This window comes from Pundamilia nyererei, unplaced genomic scaffold, assembly GCF_000239375.1.
Source record: "Pundamilia nyererei isolate P.nyererei 1_Seehausen unplaced genomic scaffold, PunNye1.0 scaffold00136, whole genome shotgun sequence".
Classification (NCBI taxonomy): Eukaryota; Metazoa; Chordata; class Actinopteri; order Cichliformes; family Cichlidae; genus Pundamilia; species Pundamilia nyererei.
In genome coordinates this window covers 868,342-886,620 of record NW_005187537.1, presented here as the reverse complement: position 1 = coordinate 886,620, position 18,279 = coordinate 868,342, and the positions used below count along the sequence as shown (strand labels likewise).

The following is an 18,279-nucleotide window of genomic DNA, read 5'->3' as shown; positions in this document are numbered from 1 at the left end:
CTTCTCCAGCTAGATAGAGATCAAAAGCAGCACATCTACCACACCCAGTCTTTCCACCACTGTTACGGAGACAACACCAATTCATTGAAATTAATGCCTCCTTTTTTCTGTCCTAAGCAACAAGGCAACACAAACACTGCTATCAATACAGACAGCAGACGGGCATCTAAAATATACAGCATAAGGTTTTCTCATTGTCATAGAAACACCTGTTGAGGTTGATAGTGGTGATGATGATGGTGGTATGGCTTGTCTCACCACACATACACACAAACTTAAAACAGCACTGTATTAAAGTGTCTCAAGCTTGTTTTTACATTTGATTGAAAATATGGGATGAAAGTGCACAATGAGCGTTTCTACCAGTCTCTGGCATCCCCAGACTGGCTACGTGAGCTGGATGCTGCTCGAAGTTAACAACAAAATCAGCTATAGATTGTTTTTCCCGCTACAAAACACTATTCAGAGAGCGCTATTTAGTTCTATTATATGTCTTCCAAAGTGAACAAATGACACAGAAACGGTCTGGTTGGATAATAAATGTGTTTTTCAAGTCTTAATCTTAAATTATTGCTCAGGTATGTGTTTCTGTGGTTCCAGGTGAGAGTCTGTGCCCACACATGAACATCAGTTTTCATGTATTTATTCCCTTTCTTCTTCTGTCTTTTCCTCTCAACTTTTTTCCAGTCACCTGGCCCAGAACCCATTTATTTGCGACTGTAATCTGAAGTGGCTGGCCGACTACCTGCGCACCAACCCGATCGAGACAAGCGGCGCCCGCTGCGCCAGCCCACGGCGGCTCGCAAACAAACGCATCGGGCAGATAAAGAGCAAGAAGTTCCGCTGCTCTGGTAGGCCGGTGGCTCCGTGTCACTCTGCTTCATCCCTGCTGGTCTTCTCTATTTCTCAGACAGGCTTTGTTGTTTTTATGCCACTTGTCTCACGCTGCTCCTCGCTGACCTTCTGTCTTTCTCTCTGCTGGGAGTGACTTTTATCCCTCCATGATAGCGCATTCAATGAGCGATCAGTCCCGGCAGAAGGTTTTACTTTGCCTATCATTTGCTGTGCTGCTGCTACTCAATCAATATCTGCCCAGATGAACTTGGGGCCAAGGAGAGAGGGATTGTTTGCTTTTTCTCCACTTTCCCTGCATAATACCACATCGTGAGTCTGGTTTCACATTCAAACCGCAGTGAGCTGAGATCACCAGTCCAGGCTGGTGTTAGGGCTTAGAGTTTCTGCCTGTGCCCACCATTCCCCTGCCCTTTGCCAGTCATAGGCTCCCATCCCTACCAGCCGCTGTCTCCTCTTGCTCTCTTCATTGCTCACTATCCACCGGGCTCATGTTTCCTTCATGGCCCCTTATTCTCTCTCTCTTCTTCATGACACTAGCCAGACTCCACCATTCCCACTCCCTCCACTGTGTGCCCACCATTGTGTGTACACACTTTGCTACGCTGTCTGGCATTCTGACCTGCTGAGGTTTCACACTTCTTTATAGACTCATTTGTTTGACTCGATCTGGTGGAGAAGGGAGTCCATGTGTTTTTTCTCTTTGTTTTTACTTTCTTTTCTTTTTTTCCTTTTTGACTTTTTCCTTCTTTCTCACCGTCTCCTTCTTTCCCCTCATGTCACCCTTCCTTAGCAACAGCCAAATATTTACCACCTTTTTACATTGTTACTAGTGTCTCCATATTGCCACACAGAGATAGTCCTAGGCTTCTCTGTTTAATTGTCATATACCTTAAATCATGTGTCGTCATATATAAACTTTATATATGACTGATATGAAGCATAGCAGTGCCAAAGCTATGCAGACCAGACTGGTCTCACTGACATCCGTCCCTCTTTCTTTTCTCCATCACAGCCAAAGAGCAGTACGTCATCCCAGGTGAGTGGCTTGTAAACCTTCACCCCTATCATTGTCGTTCTCTTTTCTCTAATTTTCCACCTGCAGCCATCTACCAGCATCACTTTTCCATTGCTTACTATTCATTTAAACAAAGTTCTCCACAAATTAAAGGAAAAAAAATTCAGTTTATTACAGCCCGGGCATTACTTTTGTATATTTGCAATCATTTCTAAAAATGCTATAATTGAGTCAGAAAGAACAGCAAGCATTCAGATGATCATGCTAGATATGAACATGCAGGTTAGCCAAACTCATGTGGAAGTCTTGTAGGAATCAGTGATTTGCCAATTAAAATTATGTAATTAACAGAAAACAATGCCAAATGTTTGGTGTGGGAAATGTCAATTTTTATGAAAAATCTGAATTTGATTTAGCAACATGCTCTAAAATATCAAAATACCGGTAAGTCAGCACTTATAACTATGTTGCATCACCTCTTTTGAAAATGGGCAGTAAGCATTTGGCAGTTGGAGACGGCAATCGCTGTCGGTTTAAAAGCAAAACGTTTCCCTCCTCTTTCCCGATCTACTATTTCTGCAGGTTATGGCCTCCTTTGTCATTATTCATAAAGCACATAATGTTTTACTGGTTGATAGATTTGGATAGCAGGGCAGGCAGTGTTGTGCGAAATTTGCTTTGGCATTGTCTTGCTGAAATAAGCAAGGCCTTTCCTTAAGAAGATATTGTCTGGACAACAGTTTTCCCTTCGCTGTTTCAAAAATAACAACCAAAAAAATAAACCTTGGCAATTTTAAAGTGACAAGTAAAATATGCCGTTTGTTGAGATACTTAAGATAAAAGTGCACACGAGAATGCCTAATAGCGCCCAAGAGTTACTGCCCCTATGTGTGAATTTTAATGTGATATATATGTGTGAGAGCATCTGTTTCTTCTCAACTTTGTTTCCCTAACAGTCTCAGCAGATAGTCCAAAGGAAATGTGTCTTTGCTTTGGCATTAGCACAGACAGTCAGTCACAGAGAGGGACAGAAAAGGAGGCAGAGGGAGCGAGACAGAGGGGGAAAGAAAGTGTGTCCTTTCTATCAGTAAAAGCTAAAGAAAATAAAGCCCACCAGAGGACTGAGATTCCTATCGGCGGATGTTTCCGGACCTCTTAACAAGAGCACTTCCAAGAAAATAACCGGGAGGAGCAGTGATGTGTGTCAAAGTCTGCGTGTGTGTATGTGCGTGTGCCTTAGTGGGGTTGCGTATGCTTGGGTGATTCATTGTCTACGCTTGTATATCTGTGTGTACGTGTGTGGAAATTAATGTGTCTTTGTGTGCTAAGTTGAGATAAAGCTTGCACTGGCTTAGAGAACAAATGGGAGTCCTATATAAGCAGAAAGAAGATCAAAGCGGAACGTGATTAATAAGAATTTAACCCTCTCCTGACTGATAACAATTAAAGCTTCCACAATGGAAACACACGTCCAAATCACTGATAGCATGGGAATTCAGTAACTTTGATAATGGGGGCCGAGTTGCAGAGATTTATGAGAACTTCTGCAACTCCAGCGATGAGTCACTTTGCACCTCAGAGAGGGAAAAACCTCATCCCTCTGCCCTCTATTTTCTCTGATTTCGTGTAAATCTGCTGACAGTAAAAGTGTCACCACCATGCACTTGTGACGATGACGATGACTCAGGCTCACGAAATCTCCCCTGGCTCCTCTACATCCTCGAGATCAAAGCTCTGTGCTGTATTTTCATTGCTTCCTCCATCGCAGGAAATGCCTTTTCCTGTGTCTGGCCTAGCGAGGGAAAAGTTCCTTAATGACCAGCATTACCGTGTCTGTCTGCACCCTCCGCTCCGCTGAGCCACTGAGAAGTGACACAGCTCCAGAAAAAATGTTTTTTGCACAGGCAACAAGAGGAAGTGGTTTCTGGGAATTTTTTTTTGTCACTGTCCAAAGGTATTCTAATAAAGTCAGCAATGAGGTTTTGGGATTAGGTCTTGTTTGGACAGATTTTTGATATTCAACTGTAGGATTTTGTCCTGGTTGTTTGAGGTTTTCCTGCTCATGACTGTGGTCTGGGTGCCCTGTGCGGTTCCACTGACGTCATCGCTAAACCTCAGGCAGAATGGTGCACTGATGTGAGCATGCAAAAGGGGAATGGGACACAAAACAAAGCTCTAAAACAAATTCCGGCTTTTTCCCTCTAAATGGAACATATACACACATACGCTCTAAATGCACATATAAATGCATACATACACACACACCGGGGCACAATAGACACTCACAGACAAAGACACACTGTTCTAAGTAGCTCCCAGTGCTTTTTCATTATTGAGCAGCCATGATGTAACTTGAAGCACACTTTTTGGCACGTAACATCTATTCATAGACAGAGGAGGTGCAGGAAAACGTCCCACATTCCCCTCGCTGCCTCATTCTCGCTCTATCAGGACAGGCGTCTCTCTGCACGTCCGCCCCTCACCTTTCATTTCTCTTTCGTCTTTCTTCTTTTCCTCCTTTTGCATCTGTTTCCTCTCTCTCCTTTCCTTCAAATCCACCTGTCATTTCCTGTGCCTCTCTCATCCTCCTTTCTTCCTTCATCCTCTGTCCCTTGGGTGGTCTGCTTCAAGCTGGCTGTCCAAATCCTCTCTCTTTTCACCCCAATGCTCCATCACCTCTCTCTAAAGTAACTCACCCATTCATCTTCTCCTATCAATGGTAGGAGGGTTGCAGGATGCTCTATAGGGCACCTAAGGTACCCTAAAGTAGGGAAGTCTCCTCTTCGGTCACAACAGGACAAACTGCTGACACACAGCTGCTGAGGGGGCGCATGCGTGACTGCGAACATCATGGGATTGAAGGCACTTGTGCTGGTTTGGAAGAATGACTCGTGTTATATGTTGTGCCGTAACAATGTCTATTTTTTCTCCTTTTCAGGCACAGAGGACAGCCATCTGAACAATGCATGTAACAGTGATCCAGTCTGTCCTCCCAAGTGCCGCTGTGAGTCGAATGTTGTGGACTGCTCCAACCTTAAGCTCACCAAAATCCCCGAGCACATACCTGCATCCACCACCGAACTGTAAGCAAACAAGAAAAAAAAGTATTTGAAGAATCTGTTGTGCGCTGAAGTTGTAGACGAATCAAATTTTAAAACTCACAGTGAATATCTAAAGAGAATTTGAATGGATTTTTCCGTCTGAATGATTAAACCTTTCAATCTTATTCCCACTAGCCGCCTTAACAACAATGAGATTACAACTCTAGAAGCAACTGGAGCTTTTAAGAACCTTTCCCAGCTGAAGAAAATGTAAGTAGAAATCCTCTTACCTTTCAGCAGTCACTCTCTAAAGAGTAAGTGCTGCTTTTAATTCTCCGACATGCTTTCTTTCTCCCCCCACAAACACACAGTAACCTCAGCAACAACAAGATCACAGAGATTGAGGATGGGGCATTTGAAGGCGCGTCCTCTGTCAATGAGCTTCACCTCACAGCCAATCAGATGGACTCGGTTCGAAGTGGGATGTTCCGTGGCCTTGAGGGACTGCGAATGTTGTGAGTCACAACCCCATACTTGTCCATATTTGGAAAAGTTTCTGATGTTTTTTTTTTTATTAATGTGTATTTCTTTTGTCCTCAGGATGTTGAGAAACAACAAGATCAGCTGTATCCACAATGACAGCTTCACAGGGCTTCACAACGTCCGTCTGTTGTCTCTGTATGACAACCAGCTGACCACAATCACACCCGGAGCCTTCGACACCCTCCAGACTCTGTCCACTCTGTAAGATCCTGCCACACTCACACGCCTAGCTTTAATTTTAGGTTTTATTGCACTCACAGTCTGTTTTATTCTCACTCTCTCCCAGTAACTTACTGGCCAACTCCTTCAACTGTGACTGTCGGCTGGCCTGGCTAGGTGATTGGCTGAGGAGCAGGAAGATTGTAACAGGTAACCCTCGCTGCCAGCGTCCTGCCTTCCTGAAGGAGATCCCGCTCCAGGATGTGGCTCTGCCTGACTTCCGCTGTGAGGAAGGTAGGCTGCTTTGAGTGCTTTACTTCACGTTATACCACAGCTCCCGTGTAAGTGGAGTTTTTTCCCTCCTTGAAAAGAGAAAAGCATCTTAAATAGGATATGTTAATCCTTCTCTGTGTTTGAAACTAACCTGGGTGTGACTGATGAAGATTTTAACCCATAGTATGTTATAAAGACGAGCTGTTTAAAGTTTCTGAGATAATCTCAAATAATGGCCACTGCTGTGTGAGTCTTTTGTTTACTGAATAGATTGATACTCAGCAGTTCCTAAGCTGCTGATCAATGAAATGCTGAGTGGAGCTATTGAGCTGTTTGCCTTATTGATCAGTCACCCTGTTTGCACCTGAATGATTGTTAGACCTGTCTTCAGGCTTTAGGCAGCTTCCATTCTTTGCCTTTGCTGGTCAATACTACATTAGCGAGTCTCCTTTCTCTTTCTGTCCTTTAATTTTTGTTTTTGTGCTTTTCACATCTTTTACTTCTTCCTTCTTTATTTTCTCAATGCCTTGTCAGGTTTAATTTACTGTGATGCTGTGCTGTCTTTCGGTTTGCTTTCTATTTTTACTCTATCTAAAGTTTGGGGGTTTTTTGGTCAGAAAAAACAGCTATTTTTTTGGCTTGTTTCCATTTACGTCTGCCCTCATGGTCATGTTTTCTTTGTCTTCCTCTCTCATATCTCTCTTCTTTTATCCCAGGCCAAGAGGAGACAAGCTGTGTGCCTCGGCCCCAGTGTCCCAGTGAATGTACATGCTTGGAGACCGTGGTGCGCTGCAGTAACAAGCACCTTCACACACTGCCCAAAGGCATCCCCAGGAATGTGACAGAACTGTGAGTTCTTTGGAATTAATTGCTCCAATTGCATTTATATTTATCAGGTATTATTTTCGCCTCATCTTTCCTTAAAAGCAAGGAAGATCATTAAAAAAAACGTAAAGTGGACTTTATGAGCCTCTAAAAAAGATAAGTGTTAACAGCAGGGGCAAAGAAAACACATCGCGTCACTTAGGGAATAGGAAAGGAGTCAATAAACCCTGTAGTTATTCTCTCAGACATTCTTCTTCTATGTTCCTCACAGCCTTCAGGGCTAGCACTGATGTCACTCTCACACTCAGAGCCAAGGATTAGTGTGTGTGTTTGTGTGTGTGTGTGAATATTTGTGTGAGGGCCAAAAGCCTGTCCACAGGAGCATAGGGGAGCAACAGGACATTTTAATGAGCAGTTTTCAATGGAAAGGGGAGGAAATGGAATAGGTCTGGAACTTTCCAATAATGCTTAAAGTGGTTCAGACCAACTCAGGCACACACACACACACACACGCTGTGCGAGCCTTAAGGCCTGTCATTGTCCCAGCAGGTGTGACCAGGTGTACCCCTCTGTTCTGGGCTTTCATCTTGTCATCTGGAGAGTTTGCTACTCCATCATTATCCCAAGTGTCCTCAGCACCGTCATTACCTATCATTACCACTGAACCCAAAGGCCTCCTAACTACCCACCTCCCCGCACCCACGCACCCTGTGCTTCCCACCCTGTGTACAGTCAAGAACAATAGCAGGAGCCTGCAGCTCTGCTCAGAAGGACCAGGCCCTAAATCAGCCATTTATCAAAGTGACACACCACTAGTAGGACTTTGTGTTGGTAATCAGGAGGGTGGTTGTGTGCCTTGTATACATCACTCACTTGCATAGCCCACATAAACACAAGGGTTTGTACATCACTTTAAAAGTGCCGGGTCACATTTAGGAATTGTTGTTAAACTGGAAAATCAGAAAAAAGCAAATTCACTGAAAGTAACACATTTGTCTTCTTTTCTTAGTCACTCTTTCACAGTAGAAGTGATTCTTAGCCCAGTATCTGTGTGAAATGGGACTACTTAAACAGCATGACTGTGGAATGCTTGCTATGCTTGACTTCTAGTCTTGACAAGCAACATTGTTTTAAAATCTTGTAAGCAGATATCCGTACATGAATATGCAGAATCTGACACCAGAAGCTTTCTGGTTTTCATTTGTAGACTGAAGATTGAAGTTCTAACTTTTTTTAACAATCCTGTTTGAGCAGGCTGTGATGCAGTTAAATAGTGTGTAGAAGAGTAAAACAGGGATTGCACAGTAATCATCAGCTACTGATAATGATTTCTCTTTTATTCATTTTTTCACTATCCCAATATTCTGGTTACTGTGTATCCTCCATAAAATTCACCTCCAGAAGCTACATTAGCCAACTGGTTACCAGAGCCATGAGTGGATCAGTTGAATCTTAGATTGAAAATACATTAAGAAATAGTGCTGGTAAATATTTTCAGTCTGCTGTAGCTGTTCTATCTTTCAATGATAGCGCCTGCTGGTTCATTACAAACCTATTTGTGTCTGTCTGTCCAGGTATCTAGATGGAAACCAGTTCAGTGTTGTTCCAAAGGAACTGTCTGCCTTCAAATACCTACAGCTGGTGTAAGTTTTTTGTCTGTGTACATCTTCAATTACAAGGTCTATATCCAGGATGTCAAACTTATATTACACCGTTGGCCACATACAGCTCACTTTGATGTTAAGCCTTTGTGTTTACCTGCACATTTAATCCCTGAGATATATTAATGCAATAAAAAGAAGTGCAATTTCAAGTACCGGTATGTCAGTTTTTCTACAACACAAAGAAATGTTGCTTAAGAATGACTCTTTGAGCCTAAAGTCTAAGAAACAGCTTTATAAAATTACAGCAAAAGATCTGGTAGCTCGTTGCCTAGACTGTTGTGTAATTATAAAACAGAAAGTTGTTGTTAATTCACAGAAAATATCCAGTTTATTATGTCTTTTTTCACAGAAAGAAAGACCTTTACTGTCATTTAATTGATTATCTATTGCTTAATTACTTTGGTGTAGTATAAAAAGGTGTGTGTGTGTGTGTGGGGGGGGGGTCTTTATCGGTTCTTACAGTCCAAAATTCATGCCAAAATTCTTCTTCCTAAGTCATCCAGTGGGCCAGATTGGAGTCTTTGCCGGGCCAATTCTGGCCTCCGGACCTTATGTTTGACACCCCTGGTGTTGATCAGTACAGTGAATGGTTTCCTTTTTTACGTTTCAGAGACCTGAGCAACAACAAGATAAACTCTCTGACCAACTCATCCTTCGCTAACATGAGTCAGCTTACCACTCTGTAAGTCTTAACCAGCCTTGACTGTCATTTTAATTTATCTGCAACTAGAAAAGTTTTGTTTTAATTCTACTTAAATGTGACACTTGTGACGATCTTACTTTGCAGAATTCTGAGCTATAACTCGCTGCGCTGTATCCCCAAAATGGCTTTCAGTGGACTGCACTCACTTCGACTGCTGTGAGTTCATTTTCATATTTCAGATGAATTGCATGCAGGTACTATTTGTGTTATATATGTGCTTTTTTTTTCAAATACAGAATGTATACTGCCTGTGCTATGAGAGTGTTTCACTTTTTTCTTCATGAAAAATCAAATGTTTCTTTGGTGTCACATCATTTCAGGACAGTGTTCATTCTGCTCACTGAGAACATTTGAAGTCATTTTGACAGAAGTGTTCTAAAACAAGACAGGACTTACTTTCAGGCTAAATGAGTTATTAAGGAGGATATTTTTGCAGCCTGCACTGACTACAGAGATGGTGCAAGCAGATGCTGAGAATGTTTGATTGACTCCAGAGGAATGAAACACAGTCTAAACAGTTATGACAGCTTATGAATACACACACAGACACACACAGACACACACAGACACACACATAAACTCCGACCTATTTTCTCTGTTTAGATGGCAGCTGTGGGGGGAAATAGCAGTGTTATTCCAGCTCCCACTCCTAACCACCTCCTCTTCAGACTTCTGCCCAGTCTGCTTGTTCACCTCCAAGTGCCCCGAGCTCATCACTGCTGCACCATCAGGGCCAAACACATGCTCCCACATCCCACTGTACAAAATCACCCTGACTCTGATTGCCGGAGAATGTTTGCCCCGCTAGCTGTAATGGTTTTGACTTTGCCTGTGGGCTTTTATGAAGTTATGAAGTCTTTGATTGTGCACTCTCAGTGACCATGGGCTCCCTGCGGATGAATTCGTCTGCTAAATAACTGAGATGTAGATCGTAAATGCATTCGACAGATAGATGACGAAATGAAACCAGTCTTTGGAAGCGCACAGCAGCTCGAAGCCTCAAGCTTTAACTCGAATGTACAGTTTACTTTTGCAACAGGAGAAACTGAGACCAGGCCCAGCAGCACTCCTTATGAGATTATGCGCGCACGCCAATGTCTATTTGTGTGTCTGCGTGTGTGTGTCTGTGTGCGCACTGATGCCCGTATATGCATAGTCTAAATGTTTGTCATCTACTGGCTTGGTGCCTGTTAGTATGTGTGTGGGAGTGCAGTTATCAGCCTTCCATGTGTGCTCATAGCAGGCACACTTTTTATTAGTGACAACAAAGCTTCAACAAAGCCTCTTTTTACGGTGGGATTCGACTAAAGCCCCCGATCATTACGAGACACAAAGCGTAAGAGCCCTTTTAGTGTAGAATGAGAGTGAAGCTCGGCCATCATTAGCTGATGCCGCCGTCGCTACGCCAGGCGTGGAGCTTTGATCTCTAATGAAGCTGTGTGTCCGTTATTTCTGCTGTTACTCACTCACGCCACCTTTACTTCTGAAATTCCCCTGAACAAGTATGCTAGACGCCATGTGAGGCCCTCCCTCAGTGCCACCAACACGTACACACACACCACACAGGCTCAGAACTATATACAATAACACACATATATACACACAGACTGTCTGGGCTACCTTATTGTCTTACTCAGACGGGAGTCCAAGTGAAGCAGAAAACTTTGATGTCTTTACTGCCCGTGTGATCAATCATAAGCCTCCCATTAAATGTCAATTGGAGCTGTGGCATTTCTTTCTTTGCTTAGAAATACAGTGGGGGGTGCAGCAAATCTCGAGCGACAATGAGCTCAGTTTAATAGTTTAAACTTTCAGACTCCACAAAAAGTTCAGAGTTCAAAGTTGGAAGCTTCATGGAAACCACAATGAGATGCCAAAAGCGCCGCGCTCATGTGCAGTCGCGCACGCCGAGGTGCCAGAGCCTTTATAAAGCTGCACCTTTGGCTTTACACAGCAGTAAAAGAGGAGAAGAATCATTAACGCTCACTTCTTCAAACAAACCAGGGGTCTGAGGCTGGCATGGATGTGGTGTGATTGCAAGCGGCACTGTGTGAGTGTGCACGCATGTGTGTGTGTTTGTATGGTGGTTGTGGTTTAAGCTGCAGATTAATACGCTTCTAATTGGCCTGCTGAGTATTAGGTGTGAGGTGAGTGAGCTGAGACAGCGCCAGGGTGTGGCCCGCAGGGGTTTGAGTAGCAACCTGTAAGAAATTAATGTGATATGAAAGAAAAGAGAAGGAAAAAAAACAATGAATGTAAAGCTTTCAACAAAAACAAAACAGACATGTGGCTCACAGAACCAGACTTCCCACACTCTGTGTAGACATAAGCCATCGAATTGTCAATCGGTTTCATTCTGGGAATCGGCTGCAGATAAGCTGGCATAAGCAACGTGAATTGACAGAATGATATACAGCCGTAGCAAAGAAAAGTCAAAAAGAGAGAATGTTAGCAGGAGCGCAGATCAAGTTTCTTCCTGGAGACTCCATGGCTCCTTTTTTCCCATGAGATCTTTCCCTGACTGGCACACTGCTGCTGGCTTTACGCCCTCGGTATCCTCCAACTACCACAACCCACCTACGCGCTCTACACTAATAAGCATTCTCCATGGCACACAGGCCAATTAGCGTGTTGTCTCAGGCAGGTTACACTGTATATTTTTCCTCTAGTATTTAGTATTCTTACACTGACCAACTTCCCTCTCCGCATCCTTTCCTCTGACTCTTCCGCAGTTTCACCGTGATTGACAAGTCCAACAAAGAAGGCAGTTTACTTTCAGAGTCTGTTTATACATCAGTTCTCTTCATCCAGGCATAGAGAGCAGATGTGTCATGTACTGTTATTGTGGACTGAGCTGTGGTAACATTAGCTTGCGGTCAGCTGAGGTTTAGAGGTGGTAATGACCTGACGGATTACAATGACCATCAATCATGTAGCCATTAAGCCATGTAGGCTTGTCAACCTTGGTAGCAGTAGCAGTCTGAGAACAAGGAAAATAACAGTAGATTCAAAATAATGCAAAAACACACCAGGATTAATATTAATGCATGTGCCCAAATATACAAGCACATAATTGTTCCTCGTTGTCTGCACACACACTTACACTGTCTTGCATGTGGTACAGCTCTCTTTAACCCCCCAACTCTATACCCCTGTTGGCCCTGCCAGCCAGACGCGCATAGAAACTTGACACCAGCCTTTTCCAGACGTACAGAGCCTCGTATCTTTGCCAGCTGCACATGGCTCTACCAGAAACACAAACCACCTCCCGCTCATTTAGAATGCCAAGACAACATTGCGTCATTGTTCCTGATATTTCTGGTTTCGGTTTGTTGGAAAGCAATCAACCCAGCACTGACAATTAATATACTGACTCTTTGGTTTACTTTGAAAAAAATATAGCTTTACCATTTGGACACAGGAGCACCGTTATAAATACTGAAATGGGACCGTTCATTCAAATACTTGTCTTTTTAAAAAAAAATAATACTAGTGTGTTTTAACAAATCAAAAACGAGTTGATTTTCTGGCAGTTGACCAATCAGTAAATCTTCTTTTGAACTTTGTTCTAATAGTATGATTTTCTTTCTGTGCTCAGATGTCTTCATGTATTTTCTCTTTTTGTCCTCTCCTTCCCCTTCACCCTTAAGGTCTCTTCATGGCAATGAAATCTCAGAGCTTCCCGATGGCATCTTTAATGACGTGTCCTCACTTTCCCATTTGTAAGTAGTAACACACAACTGTATGGCCATTTCCAGAACCATTACCATCTGCATTTACCATGTTAAGTGTACATACATGTAGCTGCACACAAAAATGCATACACACACACACAGAGGCACTGTCAGGTACAGGAGCCGTCTGCACACACAGCCAGAGTGTGGCTCACAGCGGGCTGTCTGTTGTCCTCTTTGGTCGGCTCTGCATGAGACGAGCCCTCCCTTAATCAGCCGCAGTCCTGCGGTTCAAGCAACACACAGACCCCTCTGCTCTCTCATCTCCCTGTGTGACATCTTTGAAGCACAAACATTCACTGACTTGCACACACATATCTTTCATGGTCTGTGGACTTCAGTGTTTATTTATTTGTCTGCAATTTTGTGTGAGTTGGGCGTCTGGCTGTGCATGGCTTTTGCCATCCAGCATAAATTGTCACATCATTTCGTGACAGTTGCTGATCAGTAGACATATCTGCCTATTAGATAGATAGACTTATCGTGAATATGGAGCTACCAGGCAGGAGGGGAAGACCACGGAGGAGATAGGATGTAGTGAAGCGGGACATGCAGACGGGTCATGTGACAGAGGAGGAGGACAGGGTGAGATGCTAGATATAGGGTGAGATGCATCAAATGCGGCGACCCCCAAGGGAGCTGCCAAAAAAAGATGATGACGACAGATAGATCTGTCAATCTGTAGGTGTCCTCCAGTTTTGACACTGGAGCTCTGGCAGAAGGAAGCATAGGGAGAACTAAACAAAGACATTTCATGGAGAGCAGAGGAAGAGTCGAGGCTTCATGAAAATGGGGCGAAGTGAGGGATGGAGGGGAGCCATTGATCCACAGTCACAGTCAAGTGGCTTTCATGTAAGCAGATGTCAGGTGTCAGCTATTGGCTCGGCCTGAAAGATGAGCCTGTGTTCCGCAGTAATGGAACAGCATCGATTCAGGAGTGTTTGTGCATCCAGTGGGAGGACAGAGCGCCATTGATTCCTGACCACCATGACAGAAGCAGTTAAGAGTGCCTTCTGTTCACACCTTTGCCGTAATTGAACAGCCTTCCTCCTGATAATGCATGGCCCAAAGTGGCATTGAGCGTTAAACTTTAGAGCTGTTTTATTCTTAGGGAGGCTCTGATTTTTTTTGTCTAGGACATCAAGTTGATTTTTAAGTGAGTGTTACTTTATATGAGAATGTAGAGACACCTGCTGGTGACAGAGTGCACTACAGTGGGTAGACTTATACTGAAAGAGCCTAAATCACTGATTACTAATGACTGATCTCTGAATTTTCAGGGCAATCGGTGCCAATCCGCTGTACTGTGACTGTCACCTGCGCTGGCTGTCGGACTGGGTCAAGACTGGATACAAAGAGCCCGGCATCGCCCGCTGTGCTGGTCCTCAGGGCATGGAGGGCAAACTTCTGCTGACTACACCTGCAAAGAAATTTGAATGTTCAGGTGAGTTATTGTGTTCAGCGCAGGAATTTCATCTTAGATTGGTCACTTGTACCTGTAAAAAAAATGAAATATAAGCTTTGGCATTTCCTCTAGGTGATGTGGACACGGCAGTGTTGGCCAAGTGTAACCCTTGTCTGTCGAGTCCGTGCCAGAACCATGGCATCTGCCACAGCGACCTGGTGGAGATCTACAGGTGCAGCTGTCCTCCGGGATTCAAGGTAACTACACAGTGCTACCACCTACCTGTGAAGACCAGTTGAGAGGTTACCGACGTGAGTAGCATCATTTTTGGCAGATCCCTTAGTCTGGCCTCTGTTTCAGGGAAAGAACTGCGAGACGGTTCTGAACGCCTGTGTGAGCAGCCCATGTGCCAATGGAGGAACCTGCCGAATGGATGCAAATCAAGAGGGACAGTACAGGTGAGGAAATCAGTGAAGGTAAGGAATGAAATCTTAATCAAAGACAGAACTTGATGAGATGGATTTGTTTGCTTTTACAGTTGCACATGTTCATTGGGCTTCGAGGGCCCGACTTGCGAAACCAATATCGATGACTGCGATGACAACGACTGCGAGAACGGAGCAACCTGCATCGACGGTGTCAACAACTACACCTGTTTTTGTCCCCCCTACTACACAGGTTAGTAGATGCAGCATAGTTAAGATCAAGAAACAGCTGCACAGTAACAAAATATCAGTTAAAAAGAAGGTTTTACGCTATGAAAAATATGATTATGCTCTGCGTTAACCACCTTCTCTAAAACCTTTGCCTTTTTGCAGGTGAAATGTGTGAAGAAATGGAAGATGTGTGTGCCCCCGGTCGGAGCCCCTGCCAACACGAGTCTACCTGCCTCATCACATCCTCTGGACCCAAGTATGTTTTACTCCCAGAAGCACCAGATCAATCAATTCTGAAGCTGTATGTTGGGAAATAGACGATTTATATTTTGTATTTTTGCATTGCAGGTGTGTGTGTTCTCCTGGTTATGTTGGTGATGACTGCAGTGTAGACTATAATGACTGCGAGGAGCATCGCTGTCAGAATGGAGCTCAGTGTGTGGACGAGCTAAATGGATATTCATGCATCTGTCCTGAAGGATATAGGTGAGGAGAGGACAAGTGTGCCATTATTTTTGGCTTCTTAGTTTCTTCTGCTTTAATCGGATCACACTCCTAAAAATCCCCTCACTGTCTGTCTTCCTTTAGCGGTCAGTTATGCGAGGTTCCCCCATCTCTACTGTCACTGTGCGAGCGGGCCGACTGCCAGAACAACGCCCCATGTGTGGAGCGAGGTGGGCGCGCCCTCTGCCAGTGTCCTCCTGAGTTCGGAGGGCCACGCTGTGAGAAGCTGGTCAGCGTCAACTTCATCGACAGAGACTCCTACCTCTTGCTCTCTGACCTTAAGAACTGGCCTCAAGCTAACATCACACTACAAGTATGTGCAGTCATTTCTACCATTTCAGTGTGCTTCCACTGCCTTTCTGTGCTAAAGCCTGAATAACTCAAACACCCAATCCAAAAATGATCTCTCTGTAGGTATCAACAGCGGAGGACAATGGTATCCTGCTGTACAATGGAGACAATGACCATATGGCGGTGGAGCTCTATCAAGGTCATGTCAAGGTTAGCTATGACCCCGGCAGTCAGCCAGGACATGCCATATACAGGTAAGGTGCCACTGCTCGCTCAGTCCTGATGAGCACGTAGCATTTTGTGTTCACTTTGACTGTACTGTATATCTTCAATCTGTGTTTTCCTTTCCCAGTACTGAGACTATCAACGATGGTCAGTTCCACACAGTGGAACTGGTGACCTTTGACCAGATGGTGAACCTGTCCATTGACGGGGGTCTCCCTACCACAATGGACAGCTTTGGGGCAGTGCGGCCCATCAACGGGGAGGCTCCACTATACGTGGGGGGTAGGGGCCCTCTCCAGAACACACCTCCCTCCTCTGCAGGCACTCTTAACTACTACACTACTGTCAATCACCACCCCTCCCCCTTCGCTTTGTCACCACCCGAATCACTCCTTTCCCTCAACCATTCAACCCTTCAACCCTATCCTCTAGCCACTCCATCCCACCTTTAGTCATGACTGTGTTTGCTAGAAAAAATACAGATAAACCTCCTGAATACTAACACACACACACATTTTTTTAATCATGAACAGGAAGCTCATAGAACACAATTCTCAAAAGTAAAGCTACGTTCAGCTTCTTCTGAACCAGGTAGCACTGCATCTTTGATTTAACAGAGGCTTACACCAGATGCCCTTCAGGCTGAAGTACAACCCGCAACCTTTCCCTTGCAAATGTGTTAACCACCACACAGCTGAAGGAACATCATTCTCAAAAATAATAGATCATAATTTAGAGTAAAAACACAATGCATCTCTCTATAGACTTCGTCCTTCAAGCACTTTTTTATAGTGTGTGAACTACGCCATCTAGTGTTAGAATCATAATCAAACTACCACACACAGTCTCGACTTCAGATTAGTTTTGTATTTGCATGCATTTTTCCCCCCATGGTGCACATGGTGTTCATTTGTATAATTTACATGTAATTTAGCCACTCTTGATAGAATCAGACTTTGAAACTGAAAAAATAAACCTTTAATGTTACACCTTAGATTTGTTGCATTTCAGCCCCCATTTGTGGGTTGATATCGGATCAGGAGTGGCTCAGACTTGGTGCTGTTTGTTTTTCCTGCTGTGATGTGCTGTGACGTGCTGTTCTTCATTCATACAAACTACAGGAGACATTTTTTTCCATACCTCTCTCCCTTTTGTTGTCCCCCATTTCAAGGATGATGTGTCTTATAGTGCAAATGTAAAAAAATCAAAATTAGTTAAAAAAAACTCCAACAAAAAACAGTTGTATATACTAATCTGAGAAGTGGTTTACACACTGCTGGGACACACATGCTTGAAAATATCAGTCTCCATTACACTCATACCAGCCCTGTGTTAGATGTCTGTGCGTGTGACTCAGTATGCACGTCCTTGTATATAACCATCCTTTCTCTCGTTCCTTCCTCCAGGCATGCCGGTGGACGTGCACTCGGGCACTTTCCGTCTCTGGCAGATCCAGAATAGCTCCAGTTTCCATGGCTGTATCCAGAACCTGTACATAAACAACGAGCTTCAGGACTTCACCAAGACCCAGATGAAGCCTGGCGTGGTACCGGGCTGCGAGCCCTGCAAGAAGATCTACTGTGTACATGGCATATGCCAACCTGATGGGGTCCAAGGACCTGTTTGCCACTGCCAGCCAGGCTGGAGCGGGGCGCACTGTGACCAGCCTGCTAGCAACCCCTGCCAGGGCAGCAAGTATGTCAGCAAATGGAATAGCTTAGTGTGGATCAAGTTTTTAAACTTTATATTTATATTTATTGAGTTTATTGCCTCTTAAATAGGTGTGTCCATGGAAAATGCATCCCTCTGGATTCTCAGTCATACCGCTGTGAGTGTGCAGAGGGTTACCGCGGAGCCCTGTGTAACCAACAAGGGGAGCTGTTTAACCCCTGCCGTCACTTGTCCTGCAAACATGGTCGCTGCCAGATCTCAGACACAGGAGATGCATACTGTCACTGTGAAAGTGGCTATACCGGAGAACTTTGTGATGCAGGTGGGTTTTGTGCATGTTAGTCTGTAGTGATAAAGAAAAACAAACAAGCAAACGTACACCTATCTGGAATAACGTTGACATATTACAGAACAATAATATGATTAATTTCCCAGAATGGAGTTGTAAAGGAATTAAATACTTAGAACATATATTAGAGGAAACAGAATTTATTCCATTTGACAGACTAGTTGCACAATATGGGATCAACAAGAAAAGATTTTTAGAATATCAACAAATTAAATCCATAGTAAAAAAGAAATTTAACCTCAGTCAAGTTGAATTACAAACACCACCAACATTTCCTTACTCTTAAATCCCCCAAATTATTATCTAAAATATACAGAACACTTTCTAAATTAGATGAATCAATATCCCTTCCTATTGCAAAGTGGG

General features: G+C 43.9%; 1 protein-coding gene across 4 annotated transcripts in view; it reads left to right on the top strand.

Moving 5' to 3' along the window:
- Nucleotides 1-18,279, top strand: part of slit1a (slit homolog 1a (Drosophila)) — an 85,878-nt gene that overhangs the window by 61,976 nt on the left and 5,623 nt on the right. The window contains exons 14-36 of one of the 4 annotated variants that reach the window (XM_005743849.2): nucleotides 688-851; nucleotides 1,868-1,891; nucleotides 4,809-4,953; nucleotides 5,107-5,181; nucleotides 5,283-5,426; nucleotides 5,512-5,655; nucleotides 5,741-5,907; nucleotides 6,603-6,735; nucleotides 8,286-8,354; nucleotides 8,986-9,057; nucleotides 9,163-9,234; nucleotides 12,729-12,800; nucleotides 14,093-14,256; nucleotides 14,350-14,474; nucleotides 14,578-14,675; nucleotides 14,756-14,895; nucleotides 15,036-15,129; nucleotides 15,222-15,359; nucleotides 15,462-15,690; nucleotides 15,792-15,922; nucleotides 16,021-16,175; nucleotides 17,300-17,588; nucleotides 17,675-17,886. In XM_005743849.2, coding sequence (XP_005743906.1) covers nucleotides 688-851; nucleotides 1,868-1,891; nucleotides 4,809-4,953; nucleotides 5,107-5,181; nucleotides 5,283-5,426; nucleotides 5,512-5,655; nucleotides 5,741-5,907; nucleotides 6,603-6,735; nucleotides 8,286-8,354; nucleotides 8,986-9,057; nucleotides 9,163-9,234; nucleotides 12,729-12,800; nucleotides 14,093-14,256; nucleotides 14,350-14,474; nucleotides 14,578-14,675; nucleotides 14,756-14,895; nucleotides 15,036-15,129; nucleotides 15,222-15,359; nucleotides 15,462-15,690; nucleotides 15,792-15,922; nucleotides 16,021-16,175; nucleotides 17,300-17,588; nucleotides 17,675-17,886 — 3,056 coding nt within the window. Of the gene's footprint in view, nucleotides 1-687; nucleotides 852-1,867; nucleotides 1,892-4,808; nucleotides 4,954-5,106; nucleotides 5,182-5,282; nucleotides 5,427-5,511; nucleotides 5,656-5,740; nucleotides 5,908-6,602; nucleotides 6,736-8,285; nucleotides 8,355-8,985; nucleotides 9,058-9,162; nucleotides 9,235-12,728; nucleotides 12,801-14,092; nucleotides 14,257-14,349; nucleotides 14,475-14,577; nucleotides 14,676-14,755; nucleotides 14,896-15,035; nucleotides 15,130-15,221; nucleotides 15,360-15,461; nucleotides 15,691-15,791; nucleotides 15,923-16,020; nucleotides 16,215-17,299; nucleotides 17,589-17,674; nucleotides 17,887-18,279 lie in introns of all 4 variants that reach the window. The other 3 variants (XM_013913543.1, XM_005743850.2, XM_013913544.1) reach the window with 3 other exon arrangements.